Source organism: Petromyzon marinus, chromosome 5, assembly GCF_048934315.1.
Source record: "Petromyzon marinus isolate PM22_M1 ecotype Great Lakes invasive population chromosome 5, UKy_Petmar_22M1.pri1.0, whole genome shotgun sequence".
NCBI classification, from domain to species: domain Eukaryota; kingdom Metazoa; phylum Chordata; class Hyperoartia; order Petromyzontiformes; family Petromyzontidae; genus Petromyzon; species Petromyzon marinus.
This window is the reverse complement of record NC_133671.1, coordinates 19,207,956-19,233,171: the sequence shown is the minus strand read 5'-3', so window position 1 is coordinate 19,233,171 and position 25,216 is coordinate 19,207,956. Positions and strand designations below refer to the sequence as shown.

At 49.6% G+C, this 25,216-nt stretch overlaps 1 protein-coding gene across 1 annotated transcript in view; it reads right to left on the bottom strand.

Annotated features, from left to right (window-relative positions):
* LOC116939181 (TBC1 domain family member 10A-like) overlaps positions 1-12,698 on the bottom strand; it is a 41,093-nt gene extending 28,395 nt beyond the window's left edge. Inside the window, exon 1 of the mRNA XM_032947284.2 lies at positions 11,648-12,698. Coding sequence (XP_032803175.1) covers positions 11,648-11,934 — 287 coding nt within the window. The 5' untranslated portion in view covers positions 11,935-12,698. The remainder of the gene's footprint in view (positions 1-11,647) is intronic.
* Positions 12,699-25,216: the final 12,518 nt, after the last annotated feature.

Below are 25,216 nucleotides of genomic sequence, written 5' to 3'. Positions count from 1 at the left end.
TCCTCCCCCCCCCCAGAAAAAAATCTAAATTTGAAAACTAATTTCCTGCCTAAAATATTTAAAAATTCACTAACACATGGGATGGACTTTTTATTTATTTTTAACAACAATGTCTAATAGTGTATTGTATTACAGTGCTCTGTTTTTACTTTTTTACCTTTTCTTGTTTCATTGTATGTAATGGCTGAGATTAGGGATTAATAAAGTACAACCGTAACCACAATCATATAAACAGAAATCTATTTTATAGCGATATATTGGGGGGGACATTTTGAGCTTATTTGAATATTGGGGGGGATGTGTCCCCCCCAATATATGTTATAATTACGGCCTTGGATTTATTTCTCTGGGATCGGCAGTTTTTTTGCGTCCCGCTTGATGCGAAACACTCGTGAAGTGGAATCGGCCAAAACATCCCAATGCAGGAAACTGCCAATGCAGAGTACTGAGAATCAGCGAGGCTTTTCCTAGATTAAATGCGAGGCATCGCAGCCCTCTTGTGATGATGTCACTGCGTCAACGCAGAACGCCGCGGTGGGGAGCGTCTGACCACAGCCACCGCCTAGGTAATGCACAGCCTGCGACACAATCGCGTAGCCATGGCCTAAAGAAAACATGATGAATCATAATACTGGGTGCGGAAATCCACATGCCCGTTTAAATCGAATCACCCACGCACGATTCGGCAAACGAATCTTGAGCGCAGCAATCGCTTTTAATCGATAGATCAGCGCAAAGCACCATCAGGGAACAGCTGCCCCCTTTGCAAGTCGGCGCACGTGTCCACCAGCTTTCTCACCCCCAAGACTCCACGGCACCCCCCTCGACCGCCCTCGCCCCCCTCCCCCGCGTATCCTTCTCCCACACATCCATCGCTGCAACCACTCCCGGCACAATCGGGACTCTTCAGCGCCTGCCAAACGAACCTCCACTCTCCTCCCTACGCACGTCTTCTCTCCTTCCACGCCCACAGTCGACTCGGCCAACTCTCGGACAAAGCATGCGAACGGGCTAAAAATCACACTCAAAGAACTGAAATCTCCAATCACATTTACCCGGGAAGTAAACTTCTGATTCATCGCTCTTCATCGGTCATAGGAAGCTCATCGTTCGACTCCGCGCCCGTCTGCCCTCCCGCCCGCCTGTCCCACCTGTCTGTCTGTCCCGCCTGTCTGTCAGCCCTGCTTGCCCGACTCACTGCCGTGCCTGCCGCGCCTTTGCGCAATTTAAGCCGGGACAATCAACCGGGGCGGTGGCGGCGGTCAGCCATGCAGAAGGAAATGTGAGCGGCGCCGCGATGGGGGATTGCGAGCAAAGGAGCACACGGGAGGGATGGGGGTTGGGTGGTGGAGCGCGCACGGTATGGGTTGTTTTTTCGGGGGGGGGAGCAGGAAGGAGGATGAGGTGGTGGTGATGGTAGCAGTGGGAATTTTAGGAAAAGGGAGAAGACAGTTGAATGTCGTTAAAGGAGTATTAATAATGGTAATAATTTCAGGCCATTCTCAATCCATTAATAGATGAAGACCTCCCCGTGCCGTGTCGGCCATGGGGGGACTTTGACCATATTTCACCGCGCTGGTCAGGGCGGGACGGTGATGGTGGGTCGGGCGGGCCTGGCTCAGAATCACTCGCATTGTTGGCTTTGGCTGGGAATCGAACTCGAGTCTTCTCGCAAAGCACGCGAGCCACACTGCAGCTGCTGCACACCTTCTCTACCTCGGAATGTTCATTAATCGACATTTCAACATCATCAGCAGCAGCCATGATCAATCCACTGCTGGGTGAAGCCCCCCCTATGCCCCCCCCCCCAGCCACCTTTGCCTCTCACAACCCTGCGCTGTAATAATCCTCCAAGTATTACACACAGATTTATTACAACGCTCCATCTCCTCTATCGACGTACTCTGGGATGCGCTCTGTTCCTTGGTTCCGGTGTTATGTTGCTTCAACCTCCCCTCACTGCAGCTTGGATCTGCATGGCCCAAGGCTCTCGGCTCTGTGATGATCCCTCCCTCCCCTCCTCTCCCTCCCTGCTCCCTCCCTCCCTCTGGCAGTCCAACAACACTGGCTTTGGCTGGGCCTGCCTGTTAGTGAAACACTATGTCGAGACTGATCAAGAGTTTTTCTTGTGTCGCACCAATGCTGCGGATATGATGCACTCCCAGAAGGCCGTGTGACTGAGCGGATGTGTGTACAAATGCATAGGTGGTGATATTCCTTGACTCTCACCCAGAAGGTTGGCAAACAAAGTCGACGTCCAGAATAAACACCGAATTCGCGACACAAACACCACACCTCCTGGCTCTGACATTCCTCAAATCCACTGGTGGTAACCATCATCTACACCAGAATCAGAATCTTTATTTATCCTGGTGAAATCCGACGAGCTACGAGGCACTTTTTCACAGATGTCCACAGACGTTTCACAGATGCATCAGAACATGAACAGAACCTCTGCGCACCTCTCCTTCATGAATGAGGATAGTAAAGCCAAAGCCACGGTAGTGCGATTGTGACCAAGCAATTCAAACTATGGACGATATAGAAAACCACTGCAGGCTGCAAATCCTTCAACGGAGGAATAGCAAAGCTACACAAACTCGCTCCTGAAGCCCTCTCATGGCCATCAGACCTCGACATTGGCATTTCGCTCCTGAACATATTGCCACGTGCAAGAACTGAAGAGCGACGAGTGTTACGCACTGAAAAATAAGAATTAAAGTTTGATCGTTTCTGTCAATAAAATAGGTGTTAAGATGTTCAAACACGAAACAGATGCCTTTTGAAAGGCATCAACGCCTGCATTAACCCACACGTAGTTGTGGTAAAACATGCAAACAATTATGCTCTGATAATATAATAGATGCATTGTCTTTGAAATTGATTGGCTTACACCATACATAGACCAAAAAACGCCTAAATGGTGAATAGTATAAATACAATGCAAGTATCAGAACATTTATAGGTCTGGTTGAGCTGTTATATTATCTATGGGACCTTTTGCCAGTATCAGTGTGAAAAATAAGAATAGGTTTTACACCAATTTTATTCCCAGAAAGGGTAAAACCTGTTCTTATTTTTCAGACTTTGAAACTGGCAAAAAGGTCCCATAGATGTTATGCACTAGTTCTGCCTGCTTTGAGCAATCCACACTGGTCCAGTATTCAACACGTTACTTACCATATTTGTAGTTACCTACGACGGTTGGGTTATAAGTACGTACATTCCTCGGGTTAGAAACCAGCTGAGAACTCCAGAGGCCAGTGTAGTCTCATGCGCACGAATGGGCCCAGGTTAAAACATAACACTTTAATTAAACCAAATTAAGCAAATAGAAGTCATATTATAGGAAAAACGGACATATTCTATAATATTGCACGAACATTAATCAATGTCAGTACATTTCCTGGAGCTTAAGTCGGCTTGGGCAGATTATTTTTAGACTGCTCATAGTCCGATTACAATTAGAGGTGGTTAGGGATTGAACAGCGTTGGTGTAGGTTAACACAATAAACTATGAACCCGGCAACCTGAGGTTGATCCCCGGTCACAGCTAAAATCAGCAGAAAGTGGTCTTCCGAACCGGCCCTGGTCACCGCCTTCACAACCCACACTGACCAGCATGGGGAAGTACGGTCAAACAACCCCGAGGATCAAAGGACATGGCGAAGAGAGACCTTCATCCAGTAGCGTATTGACACGTGGGCCGTAAACAAAATTAACTGCCACTTATTCATCGGTTACATTATAAAAGGTACAATATTTACGCAAAACAGACTATGAAAAAATCAGCCGGATTGGACCCGATCATCAGATCTCAAGAAGCTAAGCAGGCTGGAGCCTGGATAGCACTTGGATAAGTGCCCGCCATGCATAAAACAGGTGCTATAGGCACTGTGGGCAGCAGAGGGCAGTCCCGCAAAATCCCAAGTTGTACTGAACTTACATTGCCCTCTACCTTCACCAACCCGCACTGACCAGCGTGGTGATGTACGGTGGTCAAATAACCCTTATGACCGACAAGGCATAGGCAGGCCGCTCATCCAGGAGTGACTTGGCAGGGTGCTACACTGTCAATTATTCAGCTACTACATTTTAAGAACGACCAAATCAGCTGTTGTGCGGGCGCTCCGTGATGGCTTGCGGGGGCGGGGGGGGGGGAGCCCTTTTATCCCAGCAGTGGATAGATCATGGCTCGCGATGACGATCAAATAAAAAAAAGTTGCTCACGGCAGTGACACCTATGTCGCGTGTACAGTGTCCGTGGTGTGTGTGTGTTCACACACGCGATGCTGGCAAGAGGGGCGGTAAACAGGACGTCGTTTTTTTTTGTTGCCGTCGATTTCCGCGCCGAACTTTTACCCCGAGGGTGGCCGCCGCAGCGGCGCACGTGGACCGCGGAGACAGGCCCCCAGGATCAGTGGAGCACGCACCGGCTCTATTTCACAATTTATCTTTTAATTTTTACCAGGTCAGGCCCCGCTGAGCTGCTGCGTGGCTCTTTTTGAGAAGCCACCTGGGCCATCACCAATGACAGAGGTCAACCAAGTGGCTCATCGTCACGTGGAAATTTACAGCAGTCAAAAAACTCTAAACGCACGATGTTGATTCGAAATGTGGCGGGGGAACCGGAGGACCCGCGGAAAAATCCACGCGACCACTGAGAGAGAGAGACACCGCAAACTCCAGATAAACACGAGGCGTCAGGGTCAGGATCGAACCCACGACTCCCTGTATACCGGGCGAGGTAGTTTAACATCTCGCTGCCGCGGTTCAATGCAGCTGCATTCAGCCTTGCAAAGGCAGCAAGCCAGAATTGTGATAAGGCTAAGAAGAAAACAGTAATAATAGCTACAACAGTAAACATGCGGTGTAACCGCAGCAGCAGCAGCAGCGCGTGTCATCCGGTTATCTCTTGATCTCACGTCAAGGGGGGCGGGGGGGGTCCGAGATCCGCAGATCTGGCTGCAAAGTTGAACTTTGTTTTATGTTTGGAAGTTTGAATTTGTTTGTGTAATACGATTAATTAAGTTGACGAGAAATTAAATGTTGGGCGAAAGCACCAAGATAAGTATTGGCACGACGCAGGCAAACACTGCCGAGGATAAATCCCAACACTGCGGTGGCGTTGGGCGTTGACTCTAACTTGAGCCTCATTGTAAACCCAAGCTTTAACTTAAACCCTGATATTAATCCAACCCTGCAGCCAAACAGCATTTTCTGAAACCGAACTGCAAACATTATAACACTAACCATGGCTCTTAGTATAAACCCAGCTCTTTGAGTCAACTTATCTTAGACCCAACTTCAACAATGACCCTCTTAACACAATACCAAATCATAACCCCAAAGACAAAGATCCCCTGTATAGCCTTAGCAGACTGTCGGTGCAAGTGCTGTTAGCGAGTAGCACCTCTGAAGGCCGACATGGCACACGAGGGGGAGGGTGGCCAGCACCACGCCCGGCCGCCTTTGTCTCCCCAGAGGAGATGTTTACACCCTGTACCTGATACTCATTTGAGGCTGAGTAGACCTAGTTGGGGGGGGGGGGGCAGGACCAGTTCCGATAATCGTCACCGGTCTCGGCCATGAGTGGGAATCGAACTCAGGTCACCGGGTTTGGAGCGCAGCGCTCTAACAACTGCGCCACCGCTCCCTGCAAGCCCTCACCCTAACTCCATGGCCATCTTTAAACCACGACACTAACCCGACTGTTAACCATAAGACGATACCCATGTTTAATTATGCTGTACCACTAACTCCACCTTCAACCCTATTGCTAACCCCATCTCTAACACGGACGATATCGATGGGGTTTAGACCCCATGGGAGCAAGGCCAGCTGTGCTTATATCAGAAGTAGTGTGCTTGTATCAGAAGTTGCCCTTCATCTCCCCCCCCCCTACCGCCGCCCCAACAACGTAATATAAGGACGTGTTGCTTATATCAGTAATAACCTTACACCAGGGTGCGCTTAAAAGCAGCTTCCACTGTGTAACACCCGACACCCTCCCCGAACTCTTCACAGTAAACACTCGGCCACAGTGACAACGAACGGGGTTCACGACCAAAAACAGCACTCGGTGATCCCACCGCCAACCCTTCTGGAATCACGACGCCGGAGCAGAAAAGTGGCGCGCTCGGCCACCCAGGGCCCGATGACCACCGTCACTAGAAAAACCCGGGACTTGCCAGCCCATCGCCAAGCGTGCGGAGCGGGCCAAGACGTTTCGGCCACCGCGGCGGCGTCGTCATCGTCTGTCCGTCCTCGTTAATCGTCGTCTACAAGCACCCCCCCCCGCCCAGCGCCGGTGATTGCGGCCACGCAACGTGAACCGGCAGCCGCGGAGGCGTGCGGATCGGCGGTGGATCGCCAACGCAAACGTTGTGAAGCTCCCTCCTCCGTGGCAGTGGGCGCTTCGAGGAGAAAGCCGCATACCACCCCCGGGGCTTGCCAAGAGAAGGCGGTACACGCTCAAAATGTGGGCTACACACGTTCCATCCGTAGTGGAGAGCGAGTGTTGCCCCCTCGCGCGCGTGGGGTATTCTCTGGGTGCTCCAGTTTCCTCACCCTGGCGCACGTAAACATTCATGAACAGGCCGATAGCGCCTTAATATATTGAGGATTGCAGAGCTTGGGGTGTAACTTGACACCGGCTCACCACCAGGCTGCCGTTCCCCATTTTACTGTGGTTCCATCTAGAGCTTCTCAGCCGTTCTCTCTCTGTATGTCATCATAATCACCAGCATCACACACACCATCACCACTATCAGCAACATCACCAACATCATAATCAGCACCACCATCATAATCACAACATATTATAATGACTATCACCACAAGATACATGATCACCACCACCGCCATTCTCACAACACATCATATTTACAAGTATCATCATCAACTATCATCACCACCATCAACTATCATCACCAACATTGTCATCACCACCACCACTGCCCACCACCATGACGACCATCATCACAAAAATCATTACACCACAGTCTCGTCACTACCAATGCCGCCAACACCATCACCACTAATATCATCACCAGCATCATCACAAGCATCATCACCATCATCATCACAAGTATCATCTTTATCTCAAGCGTTACAAGAACCCCACTGTTCTCCTTGAGATGGTGACGTCAAATGTTGAAATAGTTGGCGTCACCACGCCCGTGACAAATGCATCTAAATTTATCCACATTCCACACCCTCTTGTCAATTAATCATACGTCTAGCAGTAGCTCCCCCAATTACCGCACATTGGTTAAGGACTAATATATGTAATTTAACAGGATGCTTTTACATTTAATGAAGGAAAATACTTATGTTATGATTTTTTTTTACATTCAAAATACAAAAAAAGATTCCGGTATTTAGACGACTGTTTACTTTACTGTACATACAGTGTACAACAGCAACTGCGATTTTTCCACAAGCAGGCAGCGATGACACCGTAGTGCATGTGCCAGGCTAGGTGCACCTCAATGTATATTACTCTATAGTGTACGGTCACGTGTACAGCCACAACCAGCTTACGAACAAAAAAAGCGTCCCAGTAGTGGTCAGTAGTCCTCGGCAAGGTAAGGTGATTTACCCTTTTTACCGGGTAAAAGTGTAAAGGTAAAGGTGTCGACATGCCAAGGGGTAAGGTAAAGGGTAAAGGTAGCGCGAAGTATTAACCCGGTAAATACGGTGCCTTGCTTACCGCTAAAAGCTCCGTGGTGCAGTCCGTGGCCTCCATTTAATAAGTAATATTTTTAAACACAACTTTTTTTTAAAAACACGCTTTTATGAAATGTACTAGTAATGGCAGAACTCCACGAACTCCAGGAAGTGGTCCCGAAGCTTGCCACAACGTAAGGGGGCCGTGGCCAATCACAGCCAACGTCAGTTGACAGTGGACAATTAGACCCAAGCCGAAACATAACATATACAAAATAATGTTTAAAAATATGTTTAGTTTATTTTAATGATAGAATATAGTATTGTCATCAGTATGACATAACTATACCAAGTTTGCAGTCGAAAGCACATTGGGAAGTGGGTTAACATTGAGTTACAAGATTTGAGGATACAACAATGACGACAACAACAGACAGAGTTTAAAGAAAGCGTGTAAAATTGGAATCATTGAGAGTATTCTATATGAATAAAGCACTCTACCTAGCATTTACCTGTTATAAACCTTTTTCATGTGTAGTTGTACCCCAGTAATTACCCTGTAATCGGGTAATTTGTATGGGGTAAGGGTAAAAGGTAGGGTAAAGGTAGGCTCGTTGCTTTTGACCTTTTACCTTACCTTGCCGAGGCCTAGTGGTCAGTTTTGATGTCTACGTTTTTGATATTTCTTAAAACAAGAAGTGTTTTGCCAAAGTAATTTCCCAAGTTTACACAGGCACACACAAAGTAAAACGTTATGCACAATCCACCACACGTCTCCCTCCGACCGGTTATCAAAACACGGTCCTTGTTTGATATTTATTCTCTGGGGTGTTGTGGATTTTGCAGGCGGTGTTTTCTGCACTGTTTTCCTTGCACGGCAGCATTTTACTCTTTGGCTTCTTCCTCGGGTTCCCTTGCACGATGAACCCCGGGGGGAGGCGGTGGGTGAACCACGGGACCACAATTTCTTCCATTCTGGTACCCCCCAATTTCACAAAAATGTTGCCATCCGAGTTCCGTAAGCTGCGTAACTAAATTCAACTAATCGTGCAGCCCTAATAAATGTTGCAGTGCTATAATAAAGGATGGGCTGATGGCAAGGCCTTACTTGGGTCTCCCGTACAAACCCTGAGGCAGTGGTTAGGCCAGAATGTATCGTCTCTGGAGGGATTGTTGGAGGCTAATTTCGCCACTTATGGCCCCTTATTACATGAGACGTGAAAACAAATGTAATTAACCGTGTGATCCCATTTAATTGTGGATCAGCGATGTAGTGTGATAAGGCCTTCATATAGCAGAAGATACACAATTGCTAATGATGGCTTTTGAATGTGTTTTGTTTTCTGATGTACTTGTTAAACCCAGGTCTCTCTTGAAAAAATAGACTCCTGATCTCGCTGGGCTCATAAAACATTGATATATAATCAACAACCCGTTGGCAATCAACTGCTGGATGAAGGCCTCCTCACGCCACGCTAGTCCTGGGGGTTGTTTGACCATACTTCAACACGCTGTTAAGTGCGGAATCGAATTCAGACTCCAGGTTCCGAGTGCAAAGAAATAAAAATCGTCACCTATCTTTAAAAATCATAACGATGACTGTAGTAATTCGTGACGGTTGTAATCACGACGATGGTGATGACGATGCTGCATATGTCAGCTGGCACTATCTTGTGATTATCACGAGGCTACAAAGGGCATGGCAAACGGATTTTTTTTTGCCAAGCATAGTACCGTGTAGTAAAGCCTACAGAGTTCCCATCATGCAGTCAGTATAGGATCCGATAGCTGTCAACAAAGACAAAACAACAACATTTAGCATGTGAGTGTATGTCTGGATGGTCTAATGTTGTTCGTCAGCGCTGTGTCACAGACACTGAGCCAGCACTGCTGAGAATCTGAATTCCAGATATTGGGTCTAGATGGCTTTCCCATTGATCTTATCCATGGTTGGGAATCGAACTCAGGTAACCACTGCTACCCCACAAAGGTATCAACACACACCCACATTCCTATCAGCTGTCCTTAGGCAGGCCATTAAATTCCACAATCGTATGCCAGGCCCCAGGCTGTCAATAATAACAAAAGCCAGTGATTTACCTTCCACTGAGCAGGCAAAATACCAAGTTCTTTATCTTATCTCACACAGTGCCAACAGTCGCTCTGAAGATGGACCACTTTCTGAAACGTTGGCATATTGTATCATCAGCAGCAGCCATAACCTCCCCAAGCTGTCACTACCTATCACGGGCCTCGCAATGCAACAATTCACCCAGCACCGTAACTGCACATGGCCTGCTTTCACTGCTCCATCCTAACGTCTATCCTCCGTTGGCTGCCATTCTGTCTTATCCATCCAACTATCATTCTGTCGAGTCAAGATGTTCCCTGCCCAAGCCCACGAATTGTGTGTTTTAATTAACCATCGATATGGCGTCTGTAAACCTGCATATGTTCTCCGATCCACGTGTCATTGTACAATACAGTACCGCATTGTGCCCATGCGTTGTTTGCCTCCAAGTTACGGAAACAAGTATGTAAACAAAAATAAGATTGATTCAACACATTATTTTGATTATAAAGCTTTATTATTTTTGATATAACACTTAACTTCCTGTTTTGCATTTTCTCTGCCTTTAAAACCCTGGTCTCCGTTGAAACGGGTCGTGTAATCGAGTCTCAATTGACTATCAGCTGGTTCGATTTAAAGGACCCGACACTGTGTGATCGAGAATACACACAGGGCTAACACGTGGCGGCGATTGGTTGCACACCTGTACACACACCTGTGTATCGCTGCGTGTGCACAAGAGGGTACCCCCGCCTATACATAGCCGATTAACCAGGTAAGAATTCAAGAGGCCAGGATGGTCTAATTTGCAATCGTGAGCTGAGGGTCACCAATATGACAAAAGGCAAATATAAAAATATAAATGGTCACAAAAATAACTGTATCACACGAGAAGCACATGTACCGTGTACATTGCACGTGTATACACCATACATGTGAACCCCTTATCAATGCCTTCCTTATTACAGACCGATTTAGACATTATTGGTCACCCCGTGCCCTTTATCAATCCCAACGCTCATCCCACAAAGTCCCACAACAAGAGAGAAACACACAAATAGACAAAAACTATTTTTGCTCAATCCCTGGACAAGAATACGGATAAACCGTATGGGTTGACAGGTATGATACACATACGTGTACACAAATGTAGTAGTGGAACACACATCACGTATCATCCGCACCTCCGATTAGCATGGTAGACTACGTACGGTGCGAAAGAGGTTCAACATACATTCATAGTAATGTTTGTAGAGTTGGGGTGGACGCGAGGGAGTGTTCAGTGACATTGCGTATCGGTACAATGCACACACATACACGATGAGGTCACGTACAGGGATAGCGCACATACATCACAATGTATAAACACACACACAGGGATGTGTCAATAGGATCGGGGTCTTCTGTGTATGTACTTGCCACGGGGGTTAAGGTACAGCACAAACTCGCACAAGAGAACTGACTACATGTCTATCGGGTCCAGGATACGCAGACTGCTGGGGCAAGTGCTGTTAGCGAGCACCTATTAAGGCCGGCACTGCACACGATGGTGGTGGGTGGCCGACACCACGCCCGGCCGCCTTTGTCTCCCCAGTGGTGGCCAACACCACGCATAGCCTCCTGTCATCCCCTCTCGTGCGAGTTGTCACCCTCGTGGCGACGTTCCACATAAGATCGTACCGGGTACACACATTTAAGGCTGAGTCGACCTAGGGGGAAGGGGCCCCATCTAGGATTCGTAGCGCAGTGCTATGGATGTAACCCACTGCGCCACCACTCCCCGTACAAACCCGGGTACACACACACAACACAATACCCACACACAACAACACACACACAACACACACGTGTATTGTGTGTGCGCGTTTCGGAGTGTTGCTCATCGTTCGGTGGGGGGTTACTCACACGGCATCCGTGTACTGAGTCCCGCCGATGAATCCGAAGCGATCCGTCTTCCTTGTGCCATTGGGCGCGTTCACCTCCGAGTCGGATCCGACGGAACTCCGATCGTCATCATCGTCTGCACAGTCCTCATCACCAGCGCCGCCACCAGCGGCTCCGTAGGCCCCGTGGGCAGAGCCGGTCAGGCTGCCCGCCGACGCAGAGGTGGCCCGCTCCGGGTTCGAGCCCAGACCCGAGATGTAGGATCCGTCACCCTCGCCGCCGCCGTCCTCCGTGGTGACATTGTCCATCTTGGAGTCGGGGTCAATCACGCGTGGACGCAGCGTGAACCGCGCATCTGACGAGACGGGATGGCTCGCTGGCTCACCGCACACACACACACACGGGGTATGTGTCTCTGTGTCTGTCTGTGTGTCTGTGTGTGTGTCTGTCTCTGTCTCTGTGTCTGTCTGTGTGTGTGTGTGTCTGTGTGTGTGGCTGGGCCACGTCTCAGCTGCTGCTGCTGCTGCGGACGTGTCTGCGGAACCCCCTGTAACGTAGGGTGCGTGTCGAGATGGTTTGGGTGCTAGCTATTGTCGTGATGCCACGACACGAATGGTGTGTCGTGTCGTGATGTAACCCGGTGCTTGCCGTGTGTGTTGTGTGTGTTCGTCTCTCTTGAGTGTGATCCGTCTCAACGTGGCGTGAATAGCTCCCCCCCCACCACCGTCTTCTTCTTTAGCGGACGTGTAACACCACCCTGGCCCTTCGCTTTACGTCCGGATCATCTAGCCGCCCGTGTCTTTGCGCGCGCGTGTGTATGTGTGTATATGTGTGTGTGTATACACGTAATGAATGACACTGCCGGTGGTATTTGCGAGTCGTCGTGTGCTGTGTGTGCCGTGTGTGCTGTGTGTGCCGTGTGTGGCGGCCACCATCGGCCCCGACCGGCTTCGCTTTGCCTCTGTGGCTCGCTGGCTGCGCTGTGCGAGCCTCCGACAGCCTCTGCTGATGGTAATAGGGGGCGCTGTGTAAAGTGGGTGTGTGTGTGTCTGTGTGTGTGTGTGGGGTGGGTGTGTTGTGTTGTGTGTGTTGTGGGTGGGTGTGTGTGTTGTGGGTGGGTGTGTTGTGGGTGGGTGTGTTGTGGGTGGGTGTGTTGTGGGTGGGTGTGTTGTGGGTGGGTGTGTTGTGGGTGTGTTGTGGGTGGGTGTGTTGTGGGTGTGTTGTGGGTGGGTGTGTTGTGTGTGGGTGTGTTGTGTGTGTGTGGGTTGTGTGTGGGTTGTGGGTGGGTGTGTGTGTGCCTGTGTGTGCCTGTGTGTGTGGGTTGTGGGTGTGTTGTGGGTGGGTGTGTTGTGTGTGTGTTGTGTGGGTTGTGTGTGTGTTGTGTGTGGGTTGTGGGTGTGTGTGTTGTGTGTGGGGAGCGGTGGCGCAGTGGTTAGCGCGCTGCGGTACGAACCTGGCGACCCGGGTTCGATTCCCGCTCACGGCCAACACCGGTGACGATTATCTGAACCGGTCCTGGGCCTCCCCTAGGTCGACTCGGCCTCAGATGAGTACCTGGTGCGGTGTATAAAAACATCGCCACTGGGGAGACAAAGGCGGCCGGACGTGGTGTTGGCCACCTACCCCCTAGTGTGCCGTGCCGGCCCTTCATAGGTGCTCGCTAACAACACTTGTTAAGGCTACACAGGGGATCTTCGTCTTTGTTGAGAAGAGATGGAGCTGATGCGATGCGGGAGGATGTGGACCTGAGTGGACTTGACGATGACCGGTACCAGCGGTGTCAAGATCGGCCTCTGTGGAGGAGGAGGCTCGTGAAGGACGCTGCTGCTGCTGGGCAGTTGGAGGCAGTCGCCCTCCAGCAACAACGACGGAGGAGGGCAGAGGAGCGACGCTCACAACAACGAGCGGAGCGCCGGGCGGTTAAAATGCAGCAAGTTGGCACAGTAGGGGGTACAGCTGGTGGCGCATCTATACCGGTCAACTCAGTCGGCCAACTCGTGGCACCTGCTGGGTCTGTCCCGAGACTTCCTTCTGTCAGCAGCCAGCCCTGTCGACACTTCACGTGATAGCCTCAATGTGCACCTAGCCTGCCACTTCATGGTGCTACGAACCTGGTTAATCCGAGTTCGATTCCCGCTCACGATAAATCTGAACCGGTCCTGGGCCTCCCCCTAGGCCGACTCAGCCTCAAATGTGTAACCCGGTGCGGTGTGTTGTAGTGGCGATGTTTTTACACACCGCAATGGGGAGACAAAGGCGGCCGGGCGTGGTGCTGGCCACTCACTCTCTCGTGTGTGTGACCGTGCCTGCTTTCATAGATGTTCGCTAACAGCACTTGCCCCAACAACAGTCTGTTTTCTGCGTGTGTCGCTCTATATACTCTTATCGTGTTAAATGATATTTTCATGTCTTATGAATGTTTTTTTAATTACATTTTCTCCGTGTGTGTTGGTTTCAATTTGTGTCGCTCATTGTCATGGGTTTCACCGCTCGGACTGGTTTAGCAAGTAAATTATTATCGCAACATACACATGCACACACACAACACACACCCAACATTGTAACACACACGGGAGACAAGCTCTGGGGCTTGTTTTATGCAGAGCATCGTGTGGATTCTTTAAAGTACTCTCGAGTTCCTAGTGTACAGTATAACCATACGTAACGTACACAACAACTACACACACACATAATCGTCAATAACACTGCTTTATTAAGGGTATTAAGCGACGTTTTCGGGCAATAGTTATTGTTATTTGCGCTAATGCATCACCTCCAACGCTGTATCGCACCCTTTGTTTGGCGTGGGGAGTGAATTGTGGGAACATACATAAACTCATCATGCCTTGCCGTGGAGCGTGATGAATAACAGCACATCAAAGCATTACTCTGTTGTGTCTCCACGTTAACATAAACATGCCTTCCAGTCCATCAGAAATTGGCTTAAACAAATGCGTGCTAGCATTATAATGATCTGGAAAGCCAATAATATTAGGCCTTACAAATATTTTGTGTTTAAATGTGTAAACAAAAATTGTTTTGCTCATACTGAGATTAATATATGCTGATATAGTGTTCGTGTTTCATTTTAACCCAAAAAAAACTTTTATGGATTTGTGTTTCACGATTGTCCATTTCCTCACGTCACACCTACACGTGATGGGCCACAATATCCCAACACGCCTGGGACATCTCAGGATTCATTAGAAATGGGTTTACACGGACGAAACTAATTTTTTTTATTTTAAAAAAATAGATATAACTTCAAAGCTCCAATCTTCCCACGTCATGGGTTCGTGCCTAAGGCTCTTAGAGCCAAGCGAGGCATACAGCACAGTACTGTACATGACCACATTTTAAAAAGAGCGTTTTTATAAATAATATATTTCAATTCCACATCTATACAAAGGGGGGTCTTCATCCAGCAGTAGATAACTGCGTGGCTCCTGATGCGACGCTGCAGGTAAATTGGCTTTGTATATAAGCAGGTAAATGCGTGTTATTTAAATTCAACAGCTCATTGAAATCGCAAGCATTTTGCAGGGTAACCATGAATATAAATGAACCCTTCAAAACGTCAATACTAAATACGTATCGCAAAAAACAATACGCATGATGCACCCGTCATAGCGATTGCTATCATCAGCCTTATCGCACTATACTGTATTATCATTGATAATGACAATTGGGATTGTACGAACATAATTTTGTTTCCAAGAGCATGATGGAATTGGAGTCAACAAGGTGAGGTAGTGGCCTCCAAGACCAATTTCACAATCAGAATATTTATTTAGACTGGAGGAATCCGATGAGCAACAAAGCTCTTTTTTAACAGATATCCAGCAGGGGCAGGTAAGAACGTCACAACAACAAACAGTACAAACACACGATAAGAGCGCAAAGTGCAAGAAAGGTAAACAAATCACTCAAAAACATAAAATAAACCATCCCCATCCTACCAGGCAAAGCCCACTGAGGTGTTAACTTATTTTTTTAAGTGGCTCGTCCTAATTAGTGGTAAATTCAAGGACTCACGTCGCCTGGGGTTGGTACAGATGACCCAATCGAAGCCCCTTACCATCGTTTTACATGATCCCCCTCCTGCCTTGTCCCACCGATATAGGGCCCAACCGTGCTGCAACCAGACCGACTCAGAGACCACGTGCGGTAAGCAAGGTCGTGAAAGCTGGAAGCTGAGGAGTGTGAGCGCCACCCAGGGGTCGCGCATGACTCCTGCCTCGCGGTGACCGCAGTTTTTAACGACACACAAACGGCGTAAAAACACACACACATCCTCTCTGTGCACATGCCAAAAAATAACTCAACAGCATTTCCTGAAGAAATGCATTGTTGGTCCCCTTGCCATAGGTCACCATGAGAATACGTTTGAGTAAATGTACCGGCAAAACAGTGATGCAGTGATGGACAACTGTGGACCCCTTTTATCCATTAGGACTCATCAAGCAAATTGTGGTTGCCATTGCTCACGCCTGCAAAGTCTGCCTCTGGAAAATTGAAATGTGGAGTTCCCACTCCCACACTCTGGGGGCCCATTAGCTTGACTAATGCCAACGATAAACACATCTGTAAATGTTAAGAAAAGAAAAACCTGCTGGATTTGTGAGATTCCTAACCCTATAAGTGGGTCCGTGAACCCAACCTTTGTGGACCTTTTAGTGTCATCGTACGCTTGAATAGTTCTCTGGGCACTCCAGTTTCCTCCCACAAAACACACGCCTCGAAAACAAATTGGCCAAGCATTCCAATGCAGGACTCTCCTGACAAAGATTGATGAGACGCAGTTACACTTATCGAGATAAATAATTGACGTTTATCTTATTACAAGTTTGGTAAAAATATATTTACATGTTCCTCAACTTAATTCAGCTGCTGTAGATATACATTTTTCTAAATGTTAAAGGGAATTGCTGGAGCTTGCAATACTGAAAAGCAAAAGTATTTGTATTTTCATAGCCCTTTGTGAGTTCACTGCTGAGGGCCTCTCCATGCCATGGCAGTCATGAGGGGTTGTTTGCCCATATTTCACCACTCAGGTCAGTGCGGGTCCGTGAAGGGAGGAAGGGAAGGACGTGGTTTAAGACCAGATCAGCTATCACGTGTCACTCATGTTAGCTATGGCCAGAATTCCTAGTTAGGTTATGGGGTCCATAACACAGGGCACTAACCACTGCACCACCACACTACCCCCAAATTGTACACTGTACATCATACTTTCAGTGCTGTATTTATTTGGTGAAGTGGTGGCACATAGATTAGCGCATTGCACAATGAACCAGGCAACATGAGTTCATTTCCCAGCCATGGCTAACGTCAGTGGCTAGTGGTGTCTTAACCGGTTACGGTCATCCTATTCACCAATCTTCACTAACCAGAGTGGTCAAGTATCATCATGCAACCATGCCCATGACCGATACGACTTAGGCGGTGGGGGGGGGGGGGCTTTATCCTGCAGTGGAATGAAAAACAATGTGTACACATTACGTTTTTCGCTGTACGGATGTTAATAATAATGGCAACGTGCATTATGCACGACTGTATTAATGGTTTAATTAGCGCCACTAAAATCCGTACATTCAACGCGATTGTAATTTTATGTTAATATACGTAATAACATTGCTTATGTGTGGGGCTGGACTGGGGCCTTGGTCAATAATGCACGAGTCGCTGCCCATGCGTTCAAGAGGCATTCTCCAGGGACCAGCTGCCAAGATGTCGTTAAATATTCATTTGGTGGGGGAGCGCCCCCCTCCCCGCCCCCGATCCGCGCCCCATGCCACTTGGTTCACCTCCTCACCTCGTCTCAACTGTAAAGGAAACGAGCGTGATCTTAGGGGGGTGCTCTCACGTGGTTATTAATAATCATTGCCTATCTACCGAGCCAGGTAATTATTATTCAATTCATCATCGTCATCAGCAGGACATGAACAATCCACTGCTGGTCTCCCCAAGCCATTGTCATATCTGATGATGTAATAATCCACCATCTAATGTATATGCATGCATGTTGAACTTTTTTCGCACCGTACGTAACCAACCGTGCTAATCGTAGGTGCGGGGGAAGGACAACAAACTAAACACAAAAACAGTTCTTAAGAAATTAGTTTTATCTAAACTAAAGCTATCAACGCACGTATCCTTCCTATGTTACCTTTCTAAAGTTATATATACATATGTAACGACATAAATGGGCCGTTCTATGGCGACAGTGGGTGTACTATACACAAGGGCTCACTAGAGGGCAGATTTCGGATGTCACAGAGGTCGGGTCACGACATGACCGTCTGGGTGAACCCGTGAGAGCACGTGACCGGACGAGGGGGCACGGGGGCCCCCAGAAGGGGGTGAGCGGGCTCCGCCTCTGGTCACCCCACAGGAGATATAAGCCAAGCCCCGAGAGGGAGCGGGGCTGTTCAACCCGGGAAAGAAGTCGTCTTGTCTGATCTTCGCTCTTCAGTACGCGATGACACGACGGCGTGTCGGCTGTTCTGGTTCAACCATATAGGGAATCCGTTCAAGTGGTTAGGTGGTTAGGAACGGTGGCCACCACATTACGTAGTTAACGTGTAATGTACATAGTCGCTCGGAATGTACGTAGTTAACCTTGGAACATTGAATAATGTTGGTTGTGTTTGAGAATAAAACGTGTTGCCTCCCAGTCTTGGTGTGCACCTGATTAGAACCCACTACAACTGGTGTCAGAATGTGCGAAACTTACTAGGTGCTATCCTAAGGTAGAAATATGTTTACAAGGCGACGACAGCTTACCAAGACGTCTTCGGATGACGAAGAAGATGAGGGGTTGATTCCCCAAACAGCCCCGGGTGAAACAGTCCCGGAGGAAATGTTCGCTGGAGCCCAGTTGGCGGAATAACTTGAGGTGCCCAACCTCACCGTGCCACCGTCACCCGACAAGCTGCGCCGATCACGGGGCGCCCGCCTCGCTGACTTATTGACGGCCACTGCCGCGCTGGCCGCCGAAATGGGGCTGGAGGAGCCGCTGGAAAGGGGCGGCGGGCCGGCGTTGCGGAGAGACGACAAAGATGACCCCGGTTCCCGCGAGCGGGAGTCTGCGATCGCGCAGCCCACGCTCATGGCCGCCATTGTGGGAGATGCGGGGGCCACGGCGGGGTCACCGTCCACGCGCACGGCCACCATTTCAGCGGACGTGCTGGAGGCGGCGAGTCCGCTGCCGGCGCGCGTGGATGTCACAGCGACTACCGCGCGAGACAGCGTGGTTCGTCCGACGAATCTCTTGCCAAAACTACACGTGAAGGTGCCAGTTTTTAAGAAGACCCTTCCCTGCGTCAAGGAGTTCGCTGTGGCAGAGGGGGGACTGGGCAGCATTCCGGCGCCGATTCACGGCTACCTGCGAGTTAGCGGGATGGACAGACACCGAGGCGTTACGAACATTGCTGACTACCTTTGACGACAACGCTTTGGTTGCTTTCTACGCCATCCCGCTGAAAGATCGTGAGACGCTCCAACAGGCACTTGCGCAGATGGCGGGTATTTTCGACCCGCCATCTAACGTACGGCATAAATTCGCTGCGCCACGCCCCTCGCCTTCCACAGCGCGCTCATGGTCCTGGCGCAAGCTGCCTACCCGAGGATGGATGCGGACGGCTTGGATTCCTTGGTCCCCGAGCGGTTGTTGGGGCTGGCGCAGGACCTCAAGGTCACTCTTCCGGCCAAAGGACGACGGGCTGTCTTCACTACAAGTTGTGCGGTGCCTACAAACTCACCTTAACATGCAACGGGGGTGGAGGTGGTGGCGTGCACCGGTTCGCTCGCAGCGGCGGAGGTGCCCGAAGACGTTCAGCCATCTCAGATCTGCGCATCGCTTAACGACAAGTGGTGCACAGGCGACGACGGCCGGAGACGGCTGCAGGACCCGAGGAGGGGGACCTTCTCCTGGCCTGCTGGGCCACATCTCCAGGGGCTACCGTGCCGAACGGGAAGGACCACGTAAGGCGTCATCATCCTCCTCCGGGTCGCCCCTCACTCCGTCATGTCTACAGGCGAGTCGCGACGCACCACACACCCGGTCCTTGCATCCATTTCACCCATCTCGTTCGTGTGCCGCGTCCATTTCACGGGTTGCGGACAGTGTAAACCATGTTTTATGGAACAAAGGGTGGCCGCAAGGAAATAGTCAGTGGTCAGCACTGGGTCACCGTATGATCGCCGCAGCGGCGGCTTTGTCGGCTGTTGTTGGCACGGTTCAAGGTGTGGAAGTACGGATATTGATTGATACGGGTGCGTCCGCAACCATGATTTCGGAAATGATTTTTTAATATCCTCCCACCCTCTTCGTCTTCATTGCATCTCCTTGCGGTTCTGTGTTCCGTGGCAAACGGGGGGTCTCTGGGCATTATCGGTCAAGTTTTGGCAGACGTGTGTATTGGTGGCATCTGCATGACAGGGCCCATACTCATCTCTAGATCTCTTGCTGTATCTTGGTTATCGGGCACGGATTTCCTAGGTAAGATGGCCTTAACAATACTCATTGATCAGGACTATATTGAGTTACCATCAGGCTGGCGGATGGCGTTCCTGTCCTCCCCTACGCAGTTTTTCATAGGTTATGCCACCATCCAAGCCCTGGCGACAAGAAGTGTTAAAATTCCCCCCGGGGCCCAAATGTTAGTCCCCCTGCGACTGCGTAAGCAGTTGGGGCAGGAGTCAACCGCTGACGGAATATTATTAGTCCCCTCGAAGAAGGTGTACTGGGGGTTGACTTTGGTGGGAGCGCAGACCTTGGTCGCGAGTGACCAAGAACCTTTCATTCAGGTTGTAAATGCAGGTATATAAACTTCCGTTATCCAGGTGGGCACGGTTCTTGCACATGCGAGTTGCGGGGGTGGGGAGGTAGATGCGGGGTGAGTGGCAGCAGCCGTAGAACAGAGAGGGGGGCGCAATGACTCATGGGTGGACACGCTTTGTTCTGAGAGCCCCGAGTTATCGGATGACCAGCGAGAAAGGCTGCGCGCGTTTCTCTTAGAATTTTCAGACGTTTTTAGCAAAGGGAAGTATGACATTGGTCACCCATCTCTGTTGCAGCATCGTATTGATACGTGGAGCGCTGCCCCCATTTGCCAAAACCCCTATAGGTTAAGCCCCAAAGAGAAAGATCACGTGCGGGTCGCGGTCGATAAGATGTTGGCCGCGGACATTATCTCCCCATCGAATAGTCCGTGGGGTGCTCTCATAGTACTTGTGTAATGACATGGTGACACCTGCTGGCCAGAAAAGGGAAGCACGGGTATGGGCACGGTTAAAGTAATGACCAATCAGAGAAGGAGCGGTATCTGGGGCGAAGGTAATAGGTGGGGTTAGCCGAGATACTCTGGGAACCTGCTTGAAGGTTCCACGAGAGGGCGTGGCTGAAGGCGGGGCCTAGCCACGCCTGGGGGGATATAAGGAGGAGCGTACATGGGGCTCGGTGTTCGTCTGTGGATTCTTGTGTCCTGGCTGCGTCGCTGTTCGCCGACATCTCCCTCCGTCATCCGGCCACGTGGAAGATCTCCTGCGGGGATTCCATCGCCATCATCGTCACGCCGCCAACCAGCGGCGTATCCGAGTGAGGGTGGTGGGACCACACCGAGTGATCGGCTGTGTGTAGCCAGTAGAGACGTTCATATCTAAGTGTTGTACTCACAGTGAGAAGAATAAGGTTGGCCTGTGTTGTGCCCAGTGTGAGAAATATAAGAAGTACCATACTCTTTGGTTTTTACGGTAAAGTCACGTAGGTAAAATAAAATAAAAAACTAAATGAAATCACGACGTTTCGGAGGCAACACAAGCTTCCGTCTTCAGGTGGAACAGTCACAGCAGAATATCTGTGTCAAGTGGACAGCTCTGAGACAGCCGGGATTATATACAAGTTAAGGGGGGGGGAGAGGAGCCAGAAAGGGACGTGCGTGGGGGGGAGGGCTGAGTTAAGCTGCATTTTGTTAAATTGCAGGGGGTTCGGGGGGAGGGGTGGTGCACTGCACGAAATGCGGGAAAACCCTCCTTTTGTTATGCTGCAGGGGGTTCGGGGGGAGCGATGGCGCGCTGCACGAAAGCGAGTACAAACACAAGATCCAGGTCCGGTTCAATACAGTACACAAAATCCGTGATCTGATCCCATCCGTAAAGGATGTCATTCCTGACTTACAGTACCCCGGTGTTTACAAATTGAGGTGTACCTGCGGTTCCTGCTATATCGGGGAGACTAAATGACATATTTCTGACCGAATTCGCGAGCACAAATCAGATTTGAAACACGGCAGAACGAATTCTTCGGCCGTGGCTGATAATTATTTCAACACAGCGGGTTCTCATGACAATGTTTTCTCTGATACCAAAGTTCTCTGCAAACCTTTCGGTTATTACCAAAGATTTGTCCATGAAGCCATCCAGATATACAAACATAGACACAACTTCAACCGAGATGATGGTTTAAAATTGAGCAACCATTGGAAAGATGTTATAAATCAAGTCAAATGTTAGCTGCCTTATAATTGTACAGCCATTTCCATCTCTCAGTGGGTTGTATGCCAAACTTTAGCTGCCTTATAATTGTACAGCCATTTCTATTGCTTTCTAACAAAAAATGGGGCTGTATTCGATTTTCATGCAGTGCACCACCCCTCCCCCCAAACCCCCTGCAGTTTAACAAAAGGCGGCTTAACTCAGCCCTCCCCCCCCACCCACGTCCCTTTCTGGCTCCTCCCCCCCCCCCTTAACCTGTATATAATCCCGGCTGTCTCAGAGCTGTCCACTTGACACAGATATTCTGCTGTGACTATTCCACCTGAAGACGGAAGCTTGTGTTGCCTCCGAAACGTCGTGATTTAATTTAGTTGTTTTCTTTTATTTTCCTTCTTTGGTTCTTTCGGTAAAGTCACGTAGAATGAGAATAAAATAATAAATTGATAAAATAAAATAACACAATACTATTCTCACGACGTTTCGGCCACAACACAAGCGGCCTTCATCAGGTGAAGGGACGAGACTGTCTGGTCGGACAGCGCTGTCTGGTAGGACAGCGCTGTCTGGTAGGACAGCGCTGTCCTACCAGACAGTCTCGTCCCTTCACCTGATGAAGGCCGCTTGTGTTGTGGCCGAAACGTCGTGAGAATATTATTGTGTTATTTTATTTTATCAATTTATTATTTTATTCTCATTCTACGTGACTTTACCGAAAGAACCAAAGAAGATGAATCCTTGCAGTCACGAAAGCTTTAAATCGAAATTCTTTTATTTTATTTTACCTACGTGACTTTACCGAAAAAACCAAAGAGTATGAATCCTTGCAATCACGAAAGCTTCAAATCTAGAATAAGAAGTACCCTCTACACGACGTGTCGTGGAAGTCGCCCATTACACTTGTGAAGAAACAGGATGGAAGTCTATGGTTTTGTGTTGATTTTCACAAGCTTAACAAAGTGTCAGTTGCCGACGCGTACCCGCTACCTCGGATGGATGATTCCTTGGATGCTCTTTCTGGGGCGCGTTTTTTTCCACTCTTTATTTATTGTCCGGATTTTGGTAGCTACCATTGGGATGACGATTCTAGGCCTAAAACGGCATTCTGTAAACCACAAGGGTTGTTCAAATTTAATCGGCATCCGATGGGACTCCACTCAGCCCCGGCTACGTTACAATGTCTTATGGAGCTGGTGTTGGCTGGGCTCCAATGAGACGCTTGTCTAATATACTTTGAGGACGTCATTGTCTTCGGGCATACTTTTGAGGAACACTTGGACAGGTTGCGTGCCGTTTTCCTAAAAATACGGGCGACAAACCTTAAATTCAAGCCGCAAAAAATGCCATCTTTTGCAACGTTCGGTGCGATACCTCGGCCACGTGGTCAATGAATCACACCTGGCTGACGCCTCAATCGGTGGGCGACGTGCGAAGTTTCATTGGGTTCGCATCCTATTATCGGCACTTCATGCCGGGGTTCGCTACCATTGCAAAGCCAATCCATGCTTTGACCTCCAAAGGTCATAAGTTTCGATGGGAAAAAGAGGAGGCCGTGTTCGTCGCGCTCCGTGACGGCCTCGTGAACGCCCCACCCCTCCATTACCCCGATTTTTCCCTACCCTTCATCCTAGAGACAGATGCGAGCAACACTGGGATTGGTGCTGTGTTGACTCAAGTGGTAAACGACATGGAGTGCGTAGTTGCCAACCGAGCAGCGCTACTGTGTAACGCGCCGGGAACTGCTGGCTATCGTCCATTCTATCCAGCAGTACCGGCCATACCTCTATGGCTGGCGGTTCGTGGTGCGCTCGGACCACGCTGCTGTACAGAATGCGTTGCGGGTTCAGCAACCATCAGGCCAGCTTTCCAGGTGGTTGGAGGTCCTCCAGGACTACTCCTTTAGTGTTGTATACAGAGAGGGAACTCGCCACGTCAACGCTGATGCTTTTGTCGCGGCTGCCATGGAGCGACTGCTGTGCATGCCTTACGGGGTCGGGCCGATGTAAGCCCCCTAACGGGGGTTCGACCCCCACTGTTGTGGCATCTTCGGGCATTTCCCTTCCCGCCATAACGGTTGGATGCAATAAAACAATCGGCCTCACCCACGTGAAGTGGGGTCAACTCCAAATGGAAGACTCCTCCCTGCTCAAATTGAGGCGCCGCGTTGGCAAACGGGAGAGCGTGGAGAGTCGGCGTTGGGAGTCTCCGATGGTTATGAAGGGGGGCCTGCTCATGTGGTGGGACGGGGAATCGAACTGGTATAACATTGTTGTGCCCACTGGTTTACGTGGTCGGATTGTTAGGGCCGTGCATGACCGGGTGATGCATCTGGGAGTCCGGAAAACGCTGTCCGTCATCCAAGTAGATTTTTTCTAGCCTGGGATGGCGGACGATGATCATCATTTTTTGAAAGGATGCACTGAGTGCGCTCGCCGGACCACCCTCCGTTGCAGTCCATCTTTGTGTCTCGTGTGAACGAGTTGGTTGCGCTCGACGTGCTCAGGCCGTTTCCCAAAACCCCTCGGGGTAACCGTTACTTGTTGGTTGGGGTGGAATATCTCACGCGTTGGCCTATCGCTTGGCCCTTGCCAGACCCTGCAGCCACAACAATCACAGATGCTTTCTTACATGGGTATGTTTTGGACAAGGGAGGCCCTGAATGCCTCCTGATCGATCAGGGCAAAACATTTTCTTCTAAATTATTGCAGGGATTGTGCGGTCTATTGGGCACGAAAAAGGCTCGCACCTCGCCTTATCATCCCCAAACAGATGAGAGGGTCGAAAGGCTACACAGGACCCTGACTTCCATTTTGTGCCAACAAGTTAACGATGACCAGTCCGACTGGGACTTACACATGCCAGGTGTTCTGGCTGCTTACAGATTGGCTCCCCACGCTTCCACTGGGTTCTCCCCATTTTTCCTTATGTACGGCAGAGTACAAGACCCCCCGATAGACGTTCAGTTCGACTCGGAGCCGCGTGTTATAAATATTACTGATCCCATGCGCCTCACTCTTAAACGGCTATCTGAGACGCGGGAAGCGTCCCGGGGAAATTCGGCATTGCGGCAGGCTGCTAATGAGCGGCTTGTTGGCC